Source organism: Atta colombica, unplaced genomic scaffold (genome assembly GCF_001594045.1).
Source record: "Atta colombica isolate Treedump-2 unplaced genomic scaffold, Acol1.0 scaffold78, whole genome shotgun sequence".
NCBI lineage: Eukaryota > Metazoa > Arthropoda > Insecta > Hymenoptera > Formicidae > Atta > Atta colombica.
The window spans coordinates 964,902-983,629 of record NW_017259570.1 but is presented as its reverse complement, the minus strand read 5'-3'; the positions used below and the strand labels follow the sequence as shown (position 1 = coordinate 983,629).

General features: G+C 31.5%; 1 protein-coding gene across 3 annotated transcripts in view; it reads left to right on the top strand.

The window, feature by feature from the left end:
- LOC108692694 (homeobox protein Mohawk-like) overlaps window positions 1-18,728 on the top strand; it is a 50,430-nt gene that overhangs the window by 8,120 nt on the left and 23,582 nt on the right. For 2 of the 3 annotated variants that reach the window (XM_018201079.1, XM_018201077.1), the window contains exon 1: window positions 17,692-18,396. The exons of the other annotated variant lie outside the window; for it this stretch is intronic. In XM_018201079.1, the coding sequence (XP_018056568.1) occupies window positions 18,342-18,396 (55 nt within the window). In that variant the 5' untranslated portion in view covers window positions 17,692-18,341. Of the gene's footprint in view, window positions 1-17,691; window positions 18,397-18,728 lie in introns of those variants that run through there. 3 annotated transcript variants of the gene reach the window in all.

Here is an 18,728-nt window from a genome sequence, read left to right as displayed (position 1 = left end):
AAAACAAGTTTTGAATTTTTTTTTTTTATGAAATTTAATGAAGAAGACATTCTTAGAAAATTCATTCACTCAATGTCCATCTTAAAAAATTGGAGGAAAAAATTTTTTGGAGGAGATCCGTGTATTTAAGTACCTTTTTCAATAAAGATAGGAAAGCTATAACGGAAAGATAAAAAAGGTATAGTTAAATAGATTAAGATCTGAACAATACATTTCAATTTGCTCATTCTCGAATTACTTATTCTGTCTCTGCGATAATTTCAGAATTATTGAAACTATCGCTAATTTATTTATCAAAATGCAAATATGTTTTTATTGATTAATATTAAAAGATTCTCGTTTATGACATCTTCAAATATTTTATTCAAAACGTTTAATTAAAATATGAAAAGAAATCCGCTCGATATTGTAAACACAAAATTAAAAGAAAATTAGATAGGTCAAAAAACGAGAAATCTCGTTATATTCTATTTCATCTTGTTGAAATTTGAAAAATCATTAGATGCAGATCACACATACGTGTCCAAACTTTGTAGAATCATCACGTAAAAGTCACATAAAAAGATCCATATAAATTTTTACGTCTTCACGAATAATGTCACAGTAAAGTCAAAAGCGCGACGAGGAGACAAATTAATTTGCGCAGAATCCGATTTTCAGGACATTAATATCACTAGGGAGAGAAAGAAAGGAAAGAGGAGAAAGAGGAGAAGAAGGAGAACCATAACTCGGAGGAATCTAGTTCGAGTTATAGTCCAAGATTAGCAAGTCCGTAAAGTGGGGCGCGCGCGTTATCTAGTCCTGGTCATTGGCCAGTGGCGAGAAAAGTGGCGAAAGAATTGCGTAATGCATGCAATAATAATTGCTATCGAAAGAGAGAAAAGAGAAAAAGAGACAGACTCTCTATGCGTTCGTGCTTCCTTCGAGTCCTTCGTTCATTTCGAGTGTCATTTCGGTGCACGCCTCACTCGTTATGCTCGCGCACAAATTTCATTTGTTCTGCACAGTTCCTTTGTCTAGAGATGTTCAAGAGATTAAACATTGTTTAGACAACTTCTGATTGGTCCGTCATATTTTTCGGAGACTTGCTTAAAATAGATTGAGATAGATGTGTAAGATAGAATGAGATGCGTGGAGATATGCCATTCTATCTTATATATAATTTCTTCTTCTATCTTAAACAGATCCTGAAAAATGACAGATTAAATGTCCAAATCTTTTACTTGAACTATTTCTAGTTTTATCCATCCATATACGCAGCCCGTTTCTTCGATATCTCGTGTATATATATATATATATACTTTCCCATGGATTCGCGATTATCCCAACTGTGGTCAACCTTGAATCGTGTTCTCGGCTGGCATCGCACGACGAGACGCGACACGACGCGACGCAATGTGACGACGTGATAAGACGCGCGCGACCGGCTGTCAGAAGCGCGGGGCACATGAAGTGGCGCTATCGGTGTTACGTAACGTTTTACGATGAGGTCGCAACTTCTTAGGAACTCTTCGTTCCGTATCTCTTGTCCCCTCTCGAGGAGGAGAGGTTGCACCGAGCGTCGAGCAACGACACGATTATAGAGACGCTCGCGAAGAGACCCTCGATGTTTCGCAAATTACGCGATTCTTAGAAAAGATATACACACACAGTTTTGGAATTTAAATAACTTTTTTTATATATATCCCTATAGATGTTTTATGAGAAATCCATGTCGGATTTATTTGAGTGAAAAATAATGAATATTTATTTCGATTTGACAACTTTCGGCACTTTTGAGCAAATGTACTCTCTTATGATGTGAATCTCGTTCTAAAAAATGAAATCTCATTCTTAAATCCAGTTACACAACTCACAATTAACTCTTAACCGAGGTTCATTGTCTCTTTTTAATTCTAGAATTGGAAAAATATGAGAAATAAGTTGAACTTCGGTTAAGAGTTAACTGAGTTGTGTAACTGGGCCTTAAAGATTGAAAATTGAGTCACTTTGTTCAAGATTGGTTCAATTTTTACTTTTTAAAGTACGAAATTCTTCAAAGAATTTAATAAAATATAGAATGACAGTCAGGACTATACTACTATACTGATACTAAATAACTGTTATTTTGTAATGTAGGCAGAATGAAATAAATTAAACATTATTTGTATACTGTAGAAAAAAGTCCTTATTTTTATTAGCATATATAATATAAGCAGTTTTTCAATGAATAACAGCAAAATACACAGTGAACTATTGTCATTGAATCTTTAGAAATCAACATCGTTTATAAATGCAAAGATATATAATGACACAAAGATATACAATGACAAAATCGAAAATAGATACTCGATGAATATCATTAAAAATACACTATTGAAGCATTTGTTCCATTATAAGATAATTTATTGAAGTTATATTCAGTTCTTTTAGCTGCGAAAAGCTCTTCTAAAGTGGTAGAATAATAAAGTATAATGGATTTTTTTGCAATAGAAAGCATCGATTTCATTTTAAGACATTTGCATACTTTAACAATAATGTGGAAACAGCTAACTGATGTCAATTGTTCCTTTAAAATAAATGATGTTACACGGTTAATTTATCTAGCATAATTAATATTTTTAACATTTCACATATTCATTGCCTCTAAGTTATATATAGTGTATTTAGAGCGAGGCCTTATTAAAGGGCTTGATGTACAATAATATATTTTGTGTTTCTGCATCGTGATAGTAATCTTTGCTTAGGTTCTTTCGTGACCTATCTTCCTCTAACAAAACGCTTCTGCGCCGATGTGTATAGAATATATAATTGTATGCAGAAATATGTACGATCTATGACAAAGAGAATATTCTAGAACTCCCTTCTAAGAATATAGAAAAAAGGAAAAAGAATAATGAAAACAGAAGAAATACCGGCGTACTCCAACATGCTTCAATATATATATATATATATATATATTCCTATCATAGCTCCTAAGCGCATTTGAGTGAGAGTAGGAGAGCCTCACAGGGAGAGAGTGGCAAATTGCATCACGTGAATGCCCACGTCCAATCACGACGGGAGTCACGTGACCAGATTTCTCCAATCTCTTTCATGCCTGTGGAGCTTTGATGCCAGCTTGATTTCTTTCTGTCTTCCAAACACAGAAACGTCCGAACGCAGCTATAGTCAATTCCGCCTTTTCATCCCTTCATATGATCATAAATTATCAGAAACTTGTCCTGCTCGCCGAGAGCAGGACAAGTTGATACACTCATGATAGAGGAAACTGGGCATGAAAGAGCCATTTTTTTTTCAAAACATGAAAAAAAAATTTAATCTGATATTAAACAAATATAATCGCTTTTTTTGCTTAAGTGTCTCATTTATATTATAAGATCCATTTAACAGAAAAATAATATTTAGTCATTAACAGAGATTTAATCATCATTTTTCATAAACAAGAAATTCAACTCTTTCAATGTGATTTTGACAAAGCCATTACCTGTTTTGAAAAAGCCAAGTATTAAATTATATAAGCTTTAATACAAATAAAATCAAAATGTTATCCTTTAACAAATATTATTTTTTTAGAAAATTAATAAATCTGTGAAAAATGGAAAATATAATATTTCTAATTAAAAATTGCGAAAGGAATGAAAATTTCTCTTATTGTCACATGAATTATGAGCCCAGTCAGAATTTGCACTGATATCAGTCTTCATTACTTTAAAATAATCTGCTGAGCTAAGCCCAAGCACACTGCCGTGGCTATCTATTAAACATGATAAATGATTAAAAAGAGTGAAATATAGAAGTTGAATCGGTAAAATGTTTCAGTATAGCTTAACCTAGCAGCAACATAATAATCTACAAACCAGAATGCTGTTTTATAAAACAATAGAAATATACGAAAATCAGTTTATTTACAATAAATATGCGCAGAGATGCCCCTCGAAGAAGACTGCATCTGAAGACAATCTTGTATAGAAGTGTTCTGATAGGATGTTCATATGGATGTATTCATATATTGACGCCACGCGACGTATTGATACCAAGCGAACGAAAACAGACTGAATTGTACTAAAAAGAGTATCCCTAGATATAATGAAGAAGCCAGGCAAAGCAATAATAGAACTGACTTTTTCATAGCTCTCAATACTCTTTCATAACATTATGCATAAAAAATCTAATTATAGAATAGCTGATGAACCAAAATAAACAAAGAATTTGTAATTATATAGTTACGTCAATGTATAGTGTTCAATAAAAAAAAATACTTTTTCTAAAAACTAATCATAAATAAATGAAAAAGAAATTTGGAAATTTAACTTAAGAAACGTACTTTTTGTATTGATAAATTTGCATCTTTCATTACGGTAACGTCGTTTTGACGATGACTGTCAAATGTTTATGGACGATGACATAGATTTATTGTTATCAAATGAAAATATTTTTTAATTTTTGGCGATATTCAATTAGTTGAAATACGAAATGGTTCTTTCAAAATATGTTTCTTTTATGTCTCCCCTACTGAACCTTATTGTTATGACCGAAAATCCGATTGACTAAAGAAAAAAAGATTGGGCTATTTTTCACAGCGCGAAGTGTGCTCGCACGTGAGGGAGAGAATTTGCTCTTTTTTTTCTTTCATTTTCTTTTTTCTTTTTATATTTTTCCATATTATACCGTAGAAAAAATGTTGAGAAATCGCTTGCAAAAGGTCCACCGCGCACAATAAATCTTATAATTTATTTTCTTTTTCTTTCTCTCTTGATTGCTCTTATAATAATCTATTAATTAATGAACAGATACTTACCTCGAAAAAGTGCTATAGATAATTGACAACTTTTCGGTAATGATCAAGATCCGGACACGCGTTGACACCTCGATTTCGAAGCTGTCACACAAATGTATTATATTATCAACAATGTTACGATATCTTTACTCGCTTATCAAGCTTAAGATTACCGTAACTTGTGTTAACATAACGATAAAATGTATGCGATAACAGTTCTGATGACTATAAATCGCGCTAGATGTATATCCATTAATGATTATCGCTGACGATCGGCAACTCGGTGTTATCCTCCCCTGTATATCGTCAGTGCTCTCCTCGCTATACTTGTATAAAAGTTGATTAGATAGCTTCAGCATATCGATTCTTATCGAATTATTCATTTATCTAAATATAAATAGATCAATAATAGAGGAAATTACATTGAGCCATTTATCACGGCTTCGTGATGTTAAGTGTCCTCGTAATTTCTTCGAATTTTACGTTTAATACCAGTTAAAAGGTCTATCCGACAAGTTTCGCACGCGTGTTAGATAACGAAATATTTTTTATTGTGTTCTTATTATTTATTAACCTTTAAATAAGTAAATGAGTAGTTAAAGAAACACAAGTTGGTAAGATGAGATGCTGAAAATGAATTTTAATTTTATAGATGTATTTTTACTATATAATTTATTATGTGTTATAGTTAGATTTACATTAATTATAGTCTTATGAAGTAGAGAAATGTAAAAATAATGAACTTTAAGACTTCTTTCACATCTGGGCATTTTATATTTTTTTCCAAAAGATACTAAAATTTTAAAAACAACTTATAGCATTTTCTCTTGGGAGCCACACTGGGTGCAGCCTCGCACCAGTTGCGTGTAAATGCTACATTCAGCTACACTAGAGTGGTGCACACCATGATGTGCTACGTTATTATTGTGCTAAAACTCTGTTCCCGCTTGACTTCCATTTTCAAATTTTAAATGTTACACTGGCTCTAGTTCCTTTGAAACGTAGCAAAATCCCATTTCGTGCGTAAAATTTGCATTACACCATGGAAACATATACATCGAATGAGTTCGCTTACTACACTGGTACACTGTCTGAGTGTTGCACTAGGGGGCGATAGTGCAGCCAAGAGAAAACGATATTAGAGTATTACGGCATGCTATTTAACCGAAAGAAAAGACAAATTAGCCTTCGATTATTCTGCCTTCTGCATTTATTATGTACAGCAAGGATGGAAAAAGGATAAACAAAATATTGAAGTGGATTGTTTGAAAAAAATGTTTTTCTCTTTAGAGTTTTTATTTGATTTTAATTTAATTATTTGATTTTAATTAAATAATTGAATTAGTCATTTTAGGAAGCCAATTTTTATCAAAAATATATATGAAAATTTGTAATTCTCTCAAAATGAGAGATAGAAACATAATTTCTTAAAAAAAAATCACACTCAGGCATTCTTTTCTTATAGATATTATTATAGATTTTTACTGGAAACTCACATTCACATGGTCAATAATAATTTTTTTTCACATTATACCTGTAAAATAAACAATGAATCTATCTTAGCATAATGAAGAATATCTTAGACTATAATTCGTTATTTTACGACATCTTTAGAAGTGCGTCATTATTTACAAAATTTTTTAAAGAAACCTACGTTGTACAAAAATTAATTATCTTAATTCATTTATTTAATAAGTCAATTTTTTAAAATTAATTTTATTTTCGGAAATAAGTTTTAAAGTAACTTATATTTCACTCACTTGATGTATGAGACAATAAGTTATTTTTTACATATTTTTAACTTATTATAATATCTTTACTTATTTTTAGTTGTAAAAAAATGGAATGGCCTTTTTTTTCCCCAAAAGTTTTTAGGACTTCTAAAATGATCGTTTCAATTGTTATAAATTTAAAGAAAAATTAATATTCAAATCAAGATACAGGAAGGTAAAGATAATCATCAAGAAATATTATTGTATAAATGTTCCTTTTCTTTAATTGTAATTGTATTTTCTTTAATTGTATTATACACAAGAATACTAGAACACGTTGAGTTGCATGTCTCAAGCAACCGGTCTAAAACTGTTTAGATTCTTCACTTCCGCATAACTGGTCGATCAACGAGATTTTTTGAACGATGCGCGTACCTGTGTCTTCGCGATCTCCAATGAATCGAAGTGAATTAAATTCATTTCAAGTCGCATTCATGTCTGAAGCTCCATCTTTGGCGGATGCGTACCTTTAAATCGGTTGAACTCATACTTATCGAACTTTAAGGTTTTAGGCTGTAGTTAAAATCATTCTGCTTGCTGATTGGAAGCACATTTCTTTCTTGTCTCGATAAAAAACATAGCGTAAGAATTATTCCTTTTTTTCATCGGAAAAGGCTAAAAAGTGTCAATAATGCAAGATGCGCCGAGAAATCGGACATATTTTCGTTCGTTTGTTCAATATAAAGAGTCGCCAATAATTGACACCTGATGACGTCAGGTCACCTACGGCTACCTGACTGACGTTTCCTGTTCCCCGCTGTTAATGCTAGCCACGAAGACGACGAAGACGACAGCGACTGCATGACGTTCCATTCGCCGGGGCTAAACATAGAAACGATATTAAAAATACCGACACTCAGCGCGGCGCGACACTAGAGCGAGTATCTTTCCGGCTTCGTCATGTGGAGCACTTATTACGAGACAAACGCGTATTCTAGTCGCACGTCTCGCGCTTGCGCCTCGAGTTCTCCTCTTTCTTCTCTTTCTTTTTCTCTTTCTCTTTCTACGTATATATGTGTAAGTGTATTTGTCATACGTCATTAAATTTAGATCCTAGAGTTTACCGGCGTCAAGAGATCTTCACGACACCTGTTCTTCTTTTCTTTCGGTACACCGAATTATACTGAGTCTGTTCTTATTCCTGCACTACCTGAACTGATGTACATAATACAATAAGTGAAACAAATACACGTTTTATACCAGTTCAGATTGGAATAAAGAACAGATCTTCTACCAAAGGCATGAATTGCACCATTCATGTATAAAATTGATTGATAAAGAAAGATAGGATGCTAGTCTTTATTTCTTTTTATTCAACCAATCACAATATAAGGAAGAAATATTCCTTTTTTTGCTAACTGCGTTTCCTATTCTAAAAATGAATAACGCTGTTCATTTTATGTCTTTTTCTTTTATGTCATTTTCCTAAAAAGATACGAAAAAGAATAGAAATATCTATTTGAACTGCAAATATCCTTTCTCAATTAGTATCATTTTACCTGAAGTACTGGAATTTATTTATAATTTTCACCAATCAGTTCGTTTCCCGTTGCTAATCTGTATTTAAACCGTCTCGCAGCGATTGTAGAAGTGAGATGGGAACTAAGCTGAAATTTATAGTCGAAATTAATAGTCGAAAGTTACAGAAATAAATGCGTCGGCATTGGTCCGAATCAAAAGAAAAGAATTGCTTATTCATTGGAAAGAACAGTTTGTTCATTGGAAATGTTCTTCAAAGCTGTTTCTTTAGTTATGAAATCTTCCATTCCTGGCTTCTTGACACTAAAAAGGGTCGTGCGGGTTATCTAGCTCAGAGCGTTGTATATTTACTTTTACTTCTTATCATCGTCTACCTACGATATCTTCGTCTCGTCAGAACGTTTAGATCTTTAACATGAAGTGTGAATATGCATAACCGAATCGTAAAGAAAATCTTAGCGAGAGTTATATCAAAAGTTTCGCCGTTTATTAATCGGTAATGAAATAGACTATGTTTTTTAAAACAAATTTTTCGTAATTTAAAAAATCAAATATATTAATACAAAACAAAGTTTCATGTCATTTTTTTGAAAATACACTTAATGTAAGAACCATTAACATATACTCGTTATTGTTAAAGTTTACTTTAACTGTAAATTTCGAAAAATATAGTTATATACAGTTGTATACGATTTCCTAAGTTGCAAGTATTTACCAAGACGATGTAGAGCGTTTCCGTGCAAAATTACTTATCTTAACGTTATCTATACGAGCATCATTGTAACGATGCGCTTATCTGTTACAATGCTAACTAGTGTAGATACGCGATAAATTTCGACGGTAATAAATAAAACCGCGAAACTTTCGCCTGGCGAAAGCTTTCTGTCATTTGTTCTACTGTTCGACAAGGAGCGCGATTAAATTGCAAAATTTGATTGTTGATAGCGTGTTACATTGTTCGATTGATGACAATTGGCGCCTGCTGAATAATATTTTATGATGTTGTGCTTGTACGACATTTATAAATAGAGCCGGGCGTCGAAAATCGTCTTCTGGCAATTTGACAGCGAAGTCTCCTCGAAACGAGGGACAGCCGAGAGATCTTTATTCGTTCTCGAAAATCTTGCATTGAATCGGAAAAAGAAGTATAAGTCGTGAATCATTATAGTTCCTCCGTCTCTGCGACGTCTCGTGCTTTCCGTATAATATATTTTTCAACCCGTTATTCTTACGAGTGCGCATACACACACTGCTAATCGGATAGTTTCCTTGACATGTTTCGGTCATTGGACTAACATGAGAGATCTATTCTGTCATCTCGTCGTAAATCGCATAGTGATGCCAACAAAAACTTGCCACTCATATTTTTCCACCCAGATACCACGACTTCAATATAATTATGCAACTTTCTATAATAGCCGCCATTTGTCATTTATCTTTCAATAAATCGAATTAAGTTTAGGTGTAGCATCAGATTAATTCTATAATACGAAAATGCTCCACGACAAGTTTCATGACCGTTTGTGATTTCAATTAACATTCAATTAACATTTCTGTCGAATCGTTTATTATGTGTTTATGTAATAATCATTAATAATAATTATTTATATGTAGTTACTTATAGTGATTTCAGCAATTCCATTTAGATTTTAGATTCCAAGACTGATAACGTCAAAACTTCATTAATTAATTGAATATTTTAATGCAATCGTTTTATCATACATTTTAAGGTCTGTTTTTTATTACTGCACTCTCTGAATTGCACACGATGCAATAAATTGGAGTGAAACAAACGTATATTTATTTCATTTTAACTTATTGTACCATATGCACCAATTTAGAGAATGCAGCAATAAAAAACGGACCTATCAAGTTATAGAAATTCTTTGTAGAAAAGAATTATTAGATACATCTTCATAAACTTTTCTACTTTTATGGTGCATTTATTCTTATTTGATATATCATCAGTAGGATTAAATAAAGAAAGGAAAAAAAAATAAATTTATCTGATATAATTCACTTAAGTTTTCTTTGTCAGTTTCGAGAGTACAGGTTCTTAAACTAAACTAAAATGACATTTCACGTCTAGAACATCAACAATGTGAAGTTAGTCAATAACTATATTAGGACTCTCGAATTTTAAACAATAAAAAAAAGATAAATAACAGGCTAATGAGAGTCAGCAATGACAAACGACATAATTATTTAGTGAACAATCAATACTCAGATATTGGATTGATGTCTTCTTTATTTTGAACGTTTCACTTTGGAATCCTCTTCAGCAAGAATAATATAAATATAATTAGCTCACATATCCATAATGCCTAAGTCACCGAAGTTAGTATTGCGATTAGTACTCGGGATATAAACACGTCGCAATCAGGATGGCCGAAAGAGCATCTCGTGGACACGGCGACAAAAACGCAAAGGTCCTTTTTGCGTTAGCGTCTACGAGCTAACGAGGAGTGCGAATCTTTTCGCCCGCTGTCCACGATTTGCACAAATTATTAAAGGAGCCCATGCGGATTTGCGCAAGGCATTTAGAGGGCACGCGCTAATAGCGACTCACACGAGTGAGTTATTTAGTGGTCTAGTTTATACCGCCGTATAAATATACATCCTGTACGAGCTTCGTATGTTCTCCGTATGGAATGATATAGTGCGTTTCTTGCGTACGATGAATATCGGAGAGATAAAATCGGATAGTATACGCATAATGCGCATATTCTATTAATTTTTATTGCATAAAATAGTAGTGTACGTCTCAAGGAAGAGAGTTTATGTTTTTATGAATGCTCTTACAATCTCTGTTCGAGAGGATGAATAATCGCTCAACAATATCTTACATTTATGTATTAAAATCTATTATAGATATATAGATGACAAATTTAATGCATGGAATCTTGTATATATAAATAGATTTACTGTTATAATATCTAAAACAGATTCACTGCTACACAAAATCTTTTCAGTTACTATTCTGATCTGTCTCTACTTTTCTCCTAAGACAGATGGATTACCTAAAAAGTTTTAGATTTTATTGCGATTATATGAGTTGTATATAATGTTCACATCTTGACGGAAAAGCAGCAGAACTCGCGTTGATAATCTACAATTTCGGCTTTTTGTACTTATTACCAATGCGAGTTCTGATTGGCCACTGCTTTTTCGCTTTCTGCTTTTACGATATATACCGTAATAGTCCTTCTTGGACTATTCCTTTCGTTCTATTTAAATTTAATTTCACTTTTTCCCTGTCTCTATTCTATCCAGTCGCATCTGTCTTTCCTTCCTTTTTTCTGCTATATTATTCAAATCCATTCTTTTTTGTGTTACTATTCTTATCATGCCCTCTTTTTCCTTTCTCTCCTCTTCTTCTCTTTCTATGTCTGTCCAAGATTTCCATTGAAAAGCATTCGAAAAAAACGAATTCGAAAAAATTCGAAGAAATTCGAAAAAATAAAATTTTGCAAATAATATACAAACTTTATCTTACTGTATTATATTAGGTCCATAAAATATATATTTTTTTATCTCAAAAGAAAAGGATAATAAATAAGTGTTTGTATTAAAAAGTCTGTACTCTATAATCATTTTTTTTTTCTTCAAAACGTATAAAAACATATAAAAACATCAACGAAGTGTGAATTTTGTCTAATCACTTTACAAGCTACCTACTTCGAATAGGTGGGATATCCGAGCATAGTTTTTCTTAAATATTTCATATTTTTCAATTGACAATACAGCTCGATTTTAGTATCTTCCTATTATTGATTATTTGACAGATTATTTGAAGTAGTAGTAGGTTATTGATATTGAAGCAGTAAATAGTGATAGAGTATCAAACATGCCAGGTATTTCAAAAATCCATCTACTTACTCAAAGGTTAAAGATATAAAAATTGAAAAGCTTAAAAAAGAACAAAAAAAGAATGAAGAAAAAGAATGATTGATTTTTGGTCCAATAAAAAAGATGCCTTTTTAAAAGCAAATTGAAAGCAAAAGAATCTTTTTGTGTGCTTGCTGATCTTCTGATAACCTTTGGACATTGAGTGCCTGAATACCTGAGACCAAATTTCCTGCGAGCAGCACAATTCATTGATAAAACATTGGCATACATTGGGTCAATGTTGCGCCGATTGTGCTATTAAGCTTAGAAACTATTTATATTTTCTAACAAACCATTCATTTGTTATTAATAGCTATTATTACAATAATGGTTTTTATATTAGAATTCTATTTACACTAGTGTGTCCGATGAATACGAAAATTTGTAATTGAGCTCCAAATTGTATTTATTCAAAATTTCCCGTAAAATTTCCCCATAAAAAGATGTAATCATATATTCTTTCAAAATTTTGGATTTTCAAAAAATATTTATTTATAAAAAACTGAATATTTAACAAGTATTCATATTCATTCAAACTAAATATAAACTGAAAAAAGCTCCAATAAGCAATCGTTATCCTTTAACTATAATCGATATTTTGATGACTTAAGTAAAGAAATAGAATTTTATTTATTTTTGTCATTGTAATATTCAATTTTTATGAAGGAAACTTAAAAATTTTGAAAAATATTTTAAAAAGCAATACATTTTTTATTTATAAATATCTGTTTGAAAAAGCATCATACATCCGATATAAATCCAATTATATCAGTAATGTTATAAACATTTTATAAGATATCTTGGACGCTCATTCGTTCATTATCTGTGGACATTAAATTCCGAAATATATTATTTATATCCAACAAAAATATCTTTGTTTAACCTATAGGTTAAATAAGGACATCATATAAATTGTGGATTAAGCGCACGTAGTCATTGGTTTTATAGATTTTTGTTTTCTCTTGCAGACTTGCAAGCTATATACAGATAACACAAAGAGTAAAAGTGAATACAAAACGAAAATATTCATTCAAATGGAATGAAAAAATATTTATTTATTCGTTTATTGACGATTAAAAAAAGAAGTATATTCGAATGAGTATTTTCATTCACTTTTTATTCATTTATTCGAATATTAGGTTTTCATCGGACACATAAATTATATAGTGCATTTTGATGAAGAAAAATTTACGAAAGGCAAATATTTCGGAGTGATTGTCTTACGTCTACATTTAGATTTTGTTTCTACATTTACATTCATTTTATCGGGACGCACAAGTCGTTTGTCATTGTAGATAGTAAAATATGATATGACGTCGATAAGATAAAAGCGACTTCTACTACTGCTAAATTGTTATTAATGTGTTTAAGAAGCTATGATTATCTAATATCAATTTGCTTCTGTTAATATAAATATTTAGCGTGAGAAAGGAAAGAAAAGATCGCGTACAGAAAAACATTTATAAAAGCATTTATAAAATAAATGCTATTTTGAGAATATTCACTACGATTATATCGAAATGTCATTTCGTGATTTCAATGGGTAAAAATTGCTAAAGAATATTAGAAGAATTATTTAAGATTTATACATGTCTCTCTCGAATAGCAATTAATTAGTCAAATCTTCCGTTAATTTTGTTCTACCAATTATATATTATTGGTATATAAACATTTTACCAATCACGTTCTTCCAAAACTGTCAGTGTAATAATATAAAAATAGTATAAAAATATTATATTTATTTTAAAAGATTTCTTTTTCTTAAAAAATTCTTTTTATAGAACAGCTAAAATATTTTAACATAAATAATAAATTATCATAAAATATTATCATAGAATAAAGAAAAGTTAAGATTTAATTACTAATTACTAATATGTACTCCTGTTAGATTAAGATTATTCTATTATTATTTGATGTATTTGATGTTTTCTGTAAATCTTCAAATTCATTATCTGTTTGTCAATAATAATTATATTCAACGTTATGTTGCAAAGGAGACGAAAACATCTAACTGTTTACATAGAACACATAGCTTAAATCTATTCTCACATATCTTAATTGATTAAATTGAGCTCATATTTTTGCTCTTCATTCGTGTTTATGAAAACACTGCAAATATAAGATGCGAGTTTAGGACCTTGACAGCATTGAAACGTTTTGAAATTGAGAAGTTAATCGCGATTTATTGTGAATTTGATGCCGCGCACTTGTTTCGCAAGCGCGTGATCATCCAGCGAGGAAATTGCCGAAACGACAAAGAGGAATCATGTAATCGTCGCATAAGTCATTAGAGCAATGCGTCTAAAATATTAGGATCAAGTTATCTGTTAAACGTCGGAGATAAGACGTATCGTTCGTTCAACCGGCATTTACTTCGTAATGATGAACATTTTTGATACTCTACTCAGTTTCAATTACGATTCACGAAGAACCTTCGCCTTCGAAATAAAGTTTGTTTGAGAGAAGTTATTTCCTATGTGTCTCTATTTTCTATCTATTTTTTAGAAATCATTTATTTGATCCATTAATGGAACAAAAGAAGGTAATATATTCTTCACAATTTCTTTTGTTCAGGTTTAACATTTAGGATCATTTTCACAATATATTATAGGTTACCTAAACAGATTAAAAATTACCAACAGATTCAACAATGGAATTCATGAATTTCTTAGTTACCTTTATTCTTTAGATAACCATATATTGTAAAATCGAGCTTTAGGTTACTTTCGGAAATCACAACACTACACTTTCGTTTTATCCCGTAAATACATTGAAAAAAAATATAGTCTATTTTAATAAATATTTAGTTGAATACTGCCAACTAAATATTTATTAAATAAAAAGATATATTTATTTGATAAAAGAAATGTTAATTTGATTTAACAATCTTTTTTTTTATTGAACAAATATTTATTTACTGTAAGTAAATGTTTAGTTGGCAGTATTGAACTAAATATTTATTAAAATTAACTATATTTTTTTCTCAGTGCACAACAGAGCAGTAAATCTTAAACATAAGAAACTGACAAATCGTAGTTTAATTTTTAAATTTTCCAAGGGTAATTTTGCGATCTTAAGGATGCCCTCCGACGCATGTATTCGATCAGGGTGTTTTTTATTTGTTATCTTTTTTTTATTTTTTGTTTTTTATTTTTATTTGTTATCTGGCTTGCAGAAGTAGCTCTGTGCAAAAAGAGAAATGGGTCAAATCATTTTGAAAAAAATTGCTCCAAGAACGTTCCAAACTTCAATCAGCGGTCGAGTACCTATACAGTTTTCTAACTATAAATAATCGATTTCTGAAAGCTTACTACACCTATTGTGTTTATTCTTATTGTTAAACAAGGATAAGATGGTCTGATAATGGTTTCGAACGCAGTTTTAGCATTTTTTAATACCTAAAAGAAGTGTAACGTATTCATTCTTCAATACAATAGCATTTATTATATATGTATTTAGCTTTGATGTGCCGTGTATAATGAAACTGCGCACTACATCACAATGAAAGAAATAGAGAATAGACAATAAGAATCTCAACTTACCAGAAACTGCGTATTCCACAATACACGATTTCTGATAGATTTAATATTCTTATTGTCTATTCTCTGTTTTCTATTCCATTGTGCGTTTCTAAAAGAACTATCCCTCATTTATCCTATTTATTTGTGACTTTACAAATTATAAATCGCTTACTCCGTTCTGCTTCGTTACTTTAGAACTCTTTGAAATAAGTCTAATCTAGTTTGTTTTAAATATGTTTTAAATATATACTCTATTTAACAACTCATGGGACTTCAAATTATAACGTAAATTTTTAAACAGTTTGTAAATTAAGAACTAAGATCGATATTCATGCGTTTAATATTTCAGTTTTAATATCGGACTATCGAAATATATATATTTTTCCAGACAATTACAATAGACGATTGAAGATCCATGAATGATTTCTTTATACTCGTGATATATCTCGGTTTTAGATATCTCGTTTATATTATTTAAATTTAAGGTAATAAATATTTAAATTTCTTTCTACTTATTTGTTACACTGAAGGTTGCTCGGTAAAAGAATCGATTTTTTTTAATTAATCTGAATCGCAATTACAAATATCGATTCACTAAAAGATTGAATCAAAGAATCAATTCGACAAAGATTGATCGAGGCTAAGTGCATACTACAGTTCTCTTCGTAAAAAAAATCGATTCCAATGCATATCACAGAAAAGTTGCAATACTTTTTTTCAATGTATTTCGGAAGTTAGTTTTGTTCGTAGAGTGAAATGTTAATGATTGGATTCATAAGTAAGAACCAATCTCTCGATCAACAAAGCTGCATTCTGAAACTCATTGAAAAAAAATTGCAACTTTTCTGTGACTAGCTATATACAGACGATCGATTTCGAATCTTAAAAATCGTTCATTCGATTCATTGATTTAATTGGAGATCTGAATTGATCTAAAAAGGTAAAAGAATCGATTTTTTTAAAAAATATCGATCTTGGATCGGACATCTCTCGGACACTGAAAATAATTTAAATTGTAAAAACGTAGAAACGTGTGTAATTGTCAATTACTACTTTTACAAATTTTACGTATTACTGTTCAGTGTCGGTTTATATTGGCTGGCATTTTTTACTTACTTTGATTTATAAAAGAAGTTCTTTCTTATTGTTAGCTTTTTCAAATTTTTTATCTAAAAATACATAATTGTTCTTATATTACAGTTTTAAATCAGATTCTTCTATATGGTTCATAAATCATGTTCTTAAATGTTATTTCTAATAATCTTTTCTATATAGATCTTGATTTTCGAGTTTTTAAACTTTGACAATTAGCCTTTGGAGAATAAAGTAACTGTTCCATTAATAAGGTGTGGAAAAATTATTGAACACGGACTTTCTTTTTTGACCTGTACTGTATCAAAACCATTGTTATTTTAATCCGAGGATATACTATTGTTGGGGTTTCTTTTCTAAGTCATAGTTTAGTTTTCACTTTTATAGAAAATTTATTTTCTTTCAATAGCATTATTTTCATTTCACTAATTTTACTTTAAAATTTATGTTGTTTGTACAATGCTGACATTTTCTTTTCATAATGCTGACAATATTGAATATTTTCTCATGGTGTTCGATTTACTTTCTTTTTTAGATATTGGCAGCTAAATTGAGAGCCTATTACAATTTATAAAAATCAATAGTTCACAGCTAACAAATTTTCTTTTAAACTTCATTATTGTGAAATTTCAAATTAAATCTTTTTTTTTCTTTTTTTTTTTCTTTTTTTTTCCTACGATCCCCATGGCTATCTAAAGCCAATGGCTATCTAAAGCTTATTCGAAAGTGATTTTTGTATTCACTGTAAAAAAGTTTTTCTTTACAATTTTTTGAAACAATAAGACATAAAACTTGATATCACAAAGAATAATATGAAATTTGTCTGAATATGGCTTCCAGTATTCATTTTTAAGAAATCATTGAGCAAAGTAAGTAGTAAAATAAGTAAAGTCGTTATTTTTTTGATCGGCGGCAGTAGACGAAGACTAAAGACATTTTATATTGTATAAAAAAACTTGTATAAATACATTAACACTTATGGAATATCTTATACCATATAAAAGTGAAATAAATATTTTTATAAAAATTTTCATAATGAATATTAATGTGCTCATTAGGTTGAATTGTAGTCGGAGAACGTCCTTAAATCGCGAGTACACTCACCGGCCGCCTGACGCGGCGCCTTTTCAACCGATACTGCCGATACTCCGGATAGTCGTCAGTCACGCGCGGACCGCCGACTCGACCGACCGGTGTGGATTGTGGGGCGTCGCGGAGTGTCGTTTCTCGCGTGACTCGTGTTAAGACTCCCGCGAAATTCGCGGATCGATAACACGTGTGCTCGATCAACCCATTTCGAGTACCAGCGCGATTGAACTTTGTTACGTTCATCGATCGTCAACGGTGGAAGCATACGTGCTATAGGAAAGACACGAACTGGATGTGGCAATCGCATCCGGACCGGACGAAGACGATTGGTCTCGGCGACACGCCGGACACGCGTCTCAAATGCGGCCGCGATGGGGAAATCGATCGGCGATCACATCGCCACCGACGTCGCTGTCGCGCCGTCCCCTCGATGACGATCGCCCGCACGTGATCGAGCGAATCGGACGCGCGGACTTTTACCGAAACCGGTTTTCTACGCCAAGCGCGCCTCGCGAGAGAAACGATTTGCACGCGTGAGCCGCACGGATGTGACTCCTAAGGAAAATTCGTTTACGACACGTAAGAAACTATCGCGGCAACGTTCGCTCTTCTTTTTTGAATGGATTCCTGACCTTCAGGATCGTTAAAGACTTCTTCTTTCCGATCTTCTCTATAAGATCTTAATATTCACATGCCACTGATTCAGAGATTCAAAGTTTTTATTTTGAACGAGAAAGAAGAATGCACATTGGCATGCAGTTGGACAGGAGAATGAGCAATGACGCGCCAGGTATAAGTAAGTGTTTGATTGGTGAAAGAAATTGCAGTGTGCACCTGAAAAAAAAAAATTTGTTTTTCGAAAGCGTCTTTTGTATAAACACTGAGAGAAAGGATTTTGTTAATTTAACAAACCACCAATACTTTTAACCGATAATCGGTAAATACTTGACAACAAGTTTTGTTGTTGTGATTGCTGCTAGTTTGTACCAACCAATTATTAGTAAACAAACTATATAGAATATAATCTATATAACCTATTTTTTGGATAGACTTTAGACTCGTTTACATTCGTAGATGATCGTAGAGCCTTAAGTCATAGGAAACCGACTAAGTTAAATATAGGGAGAA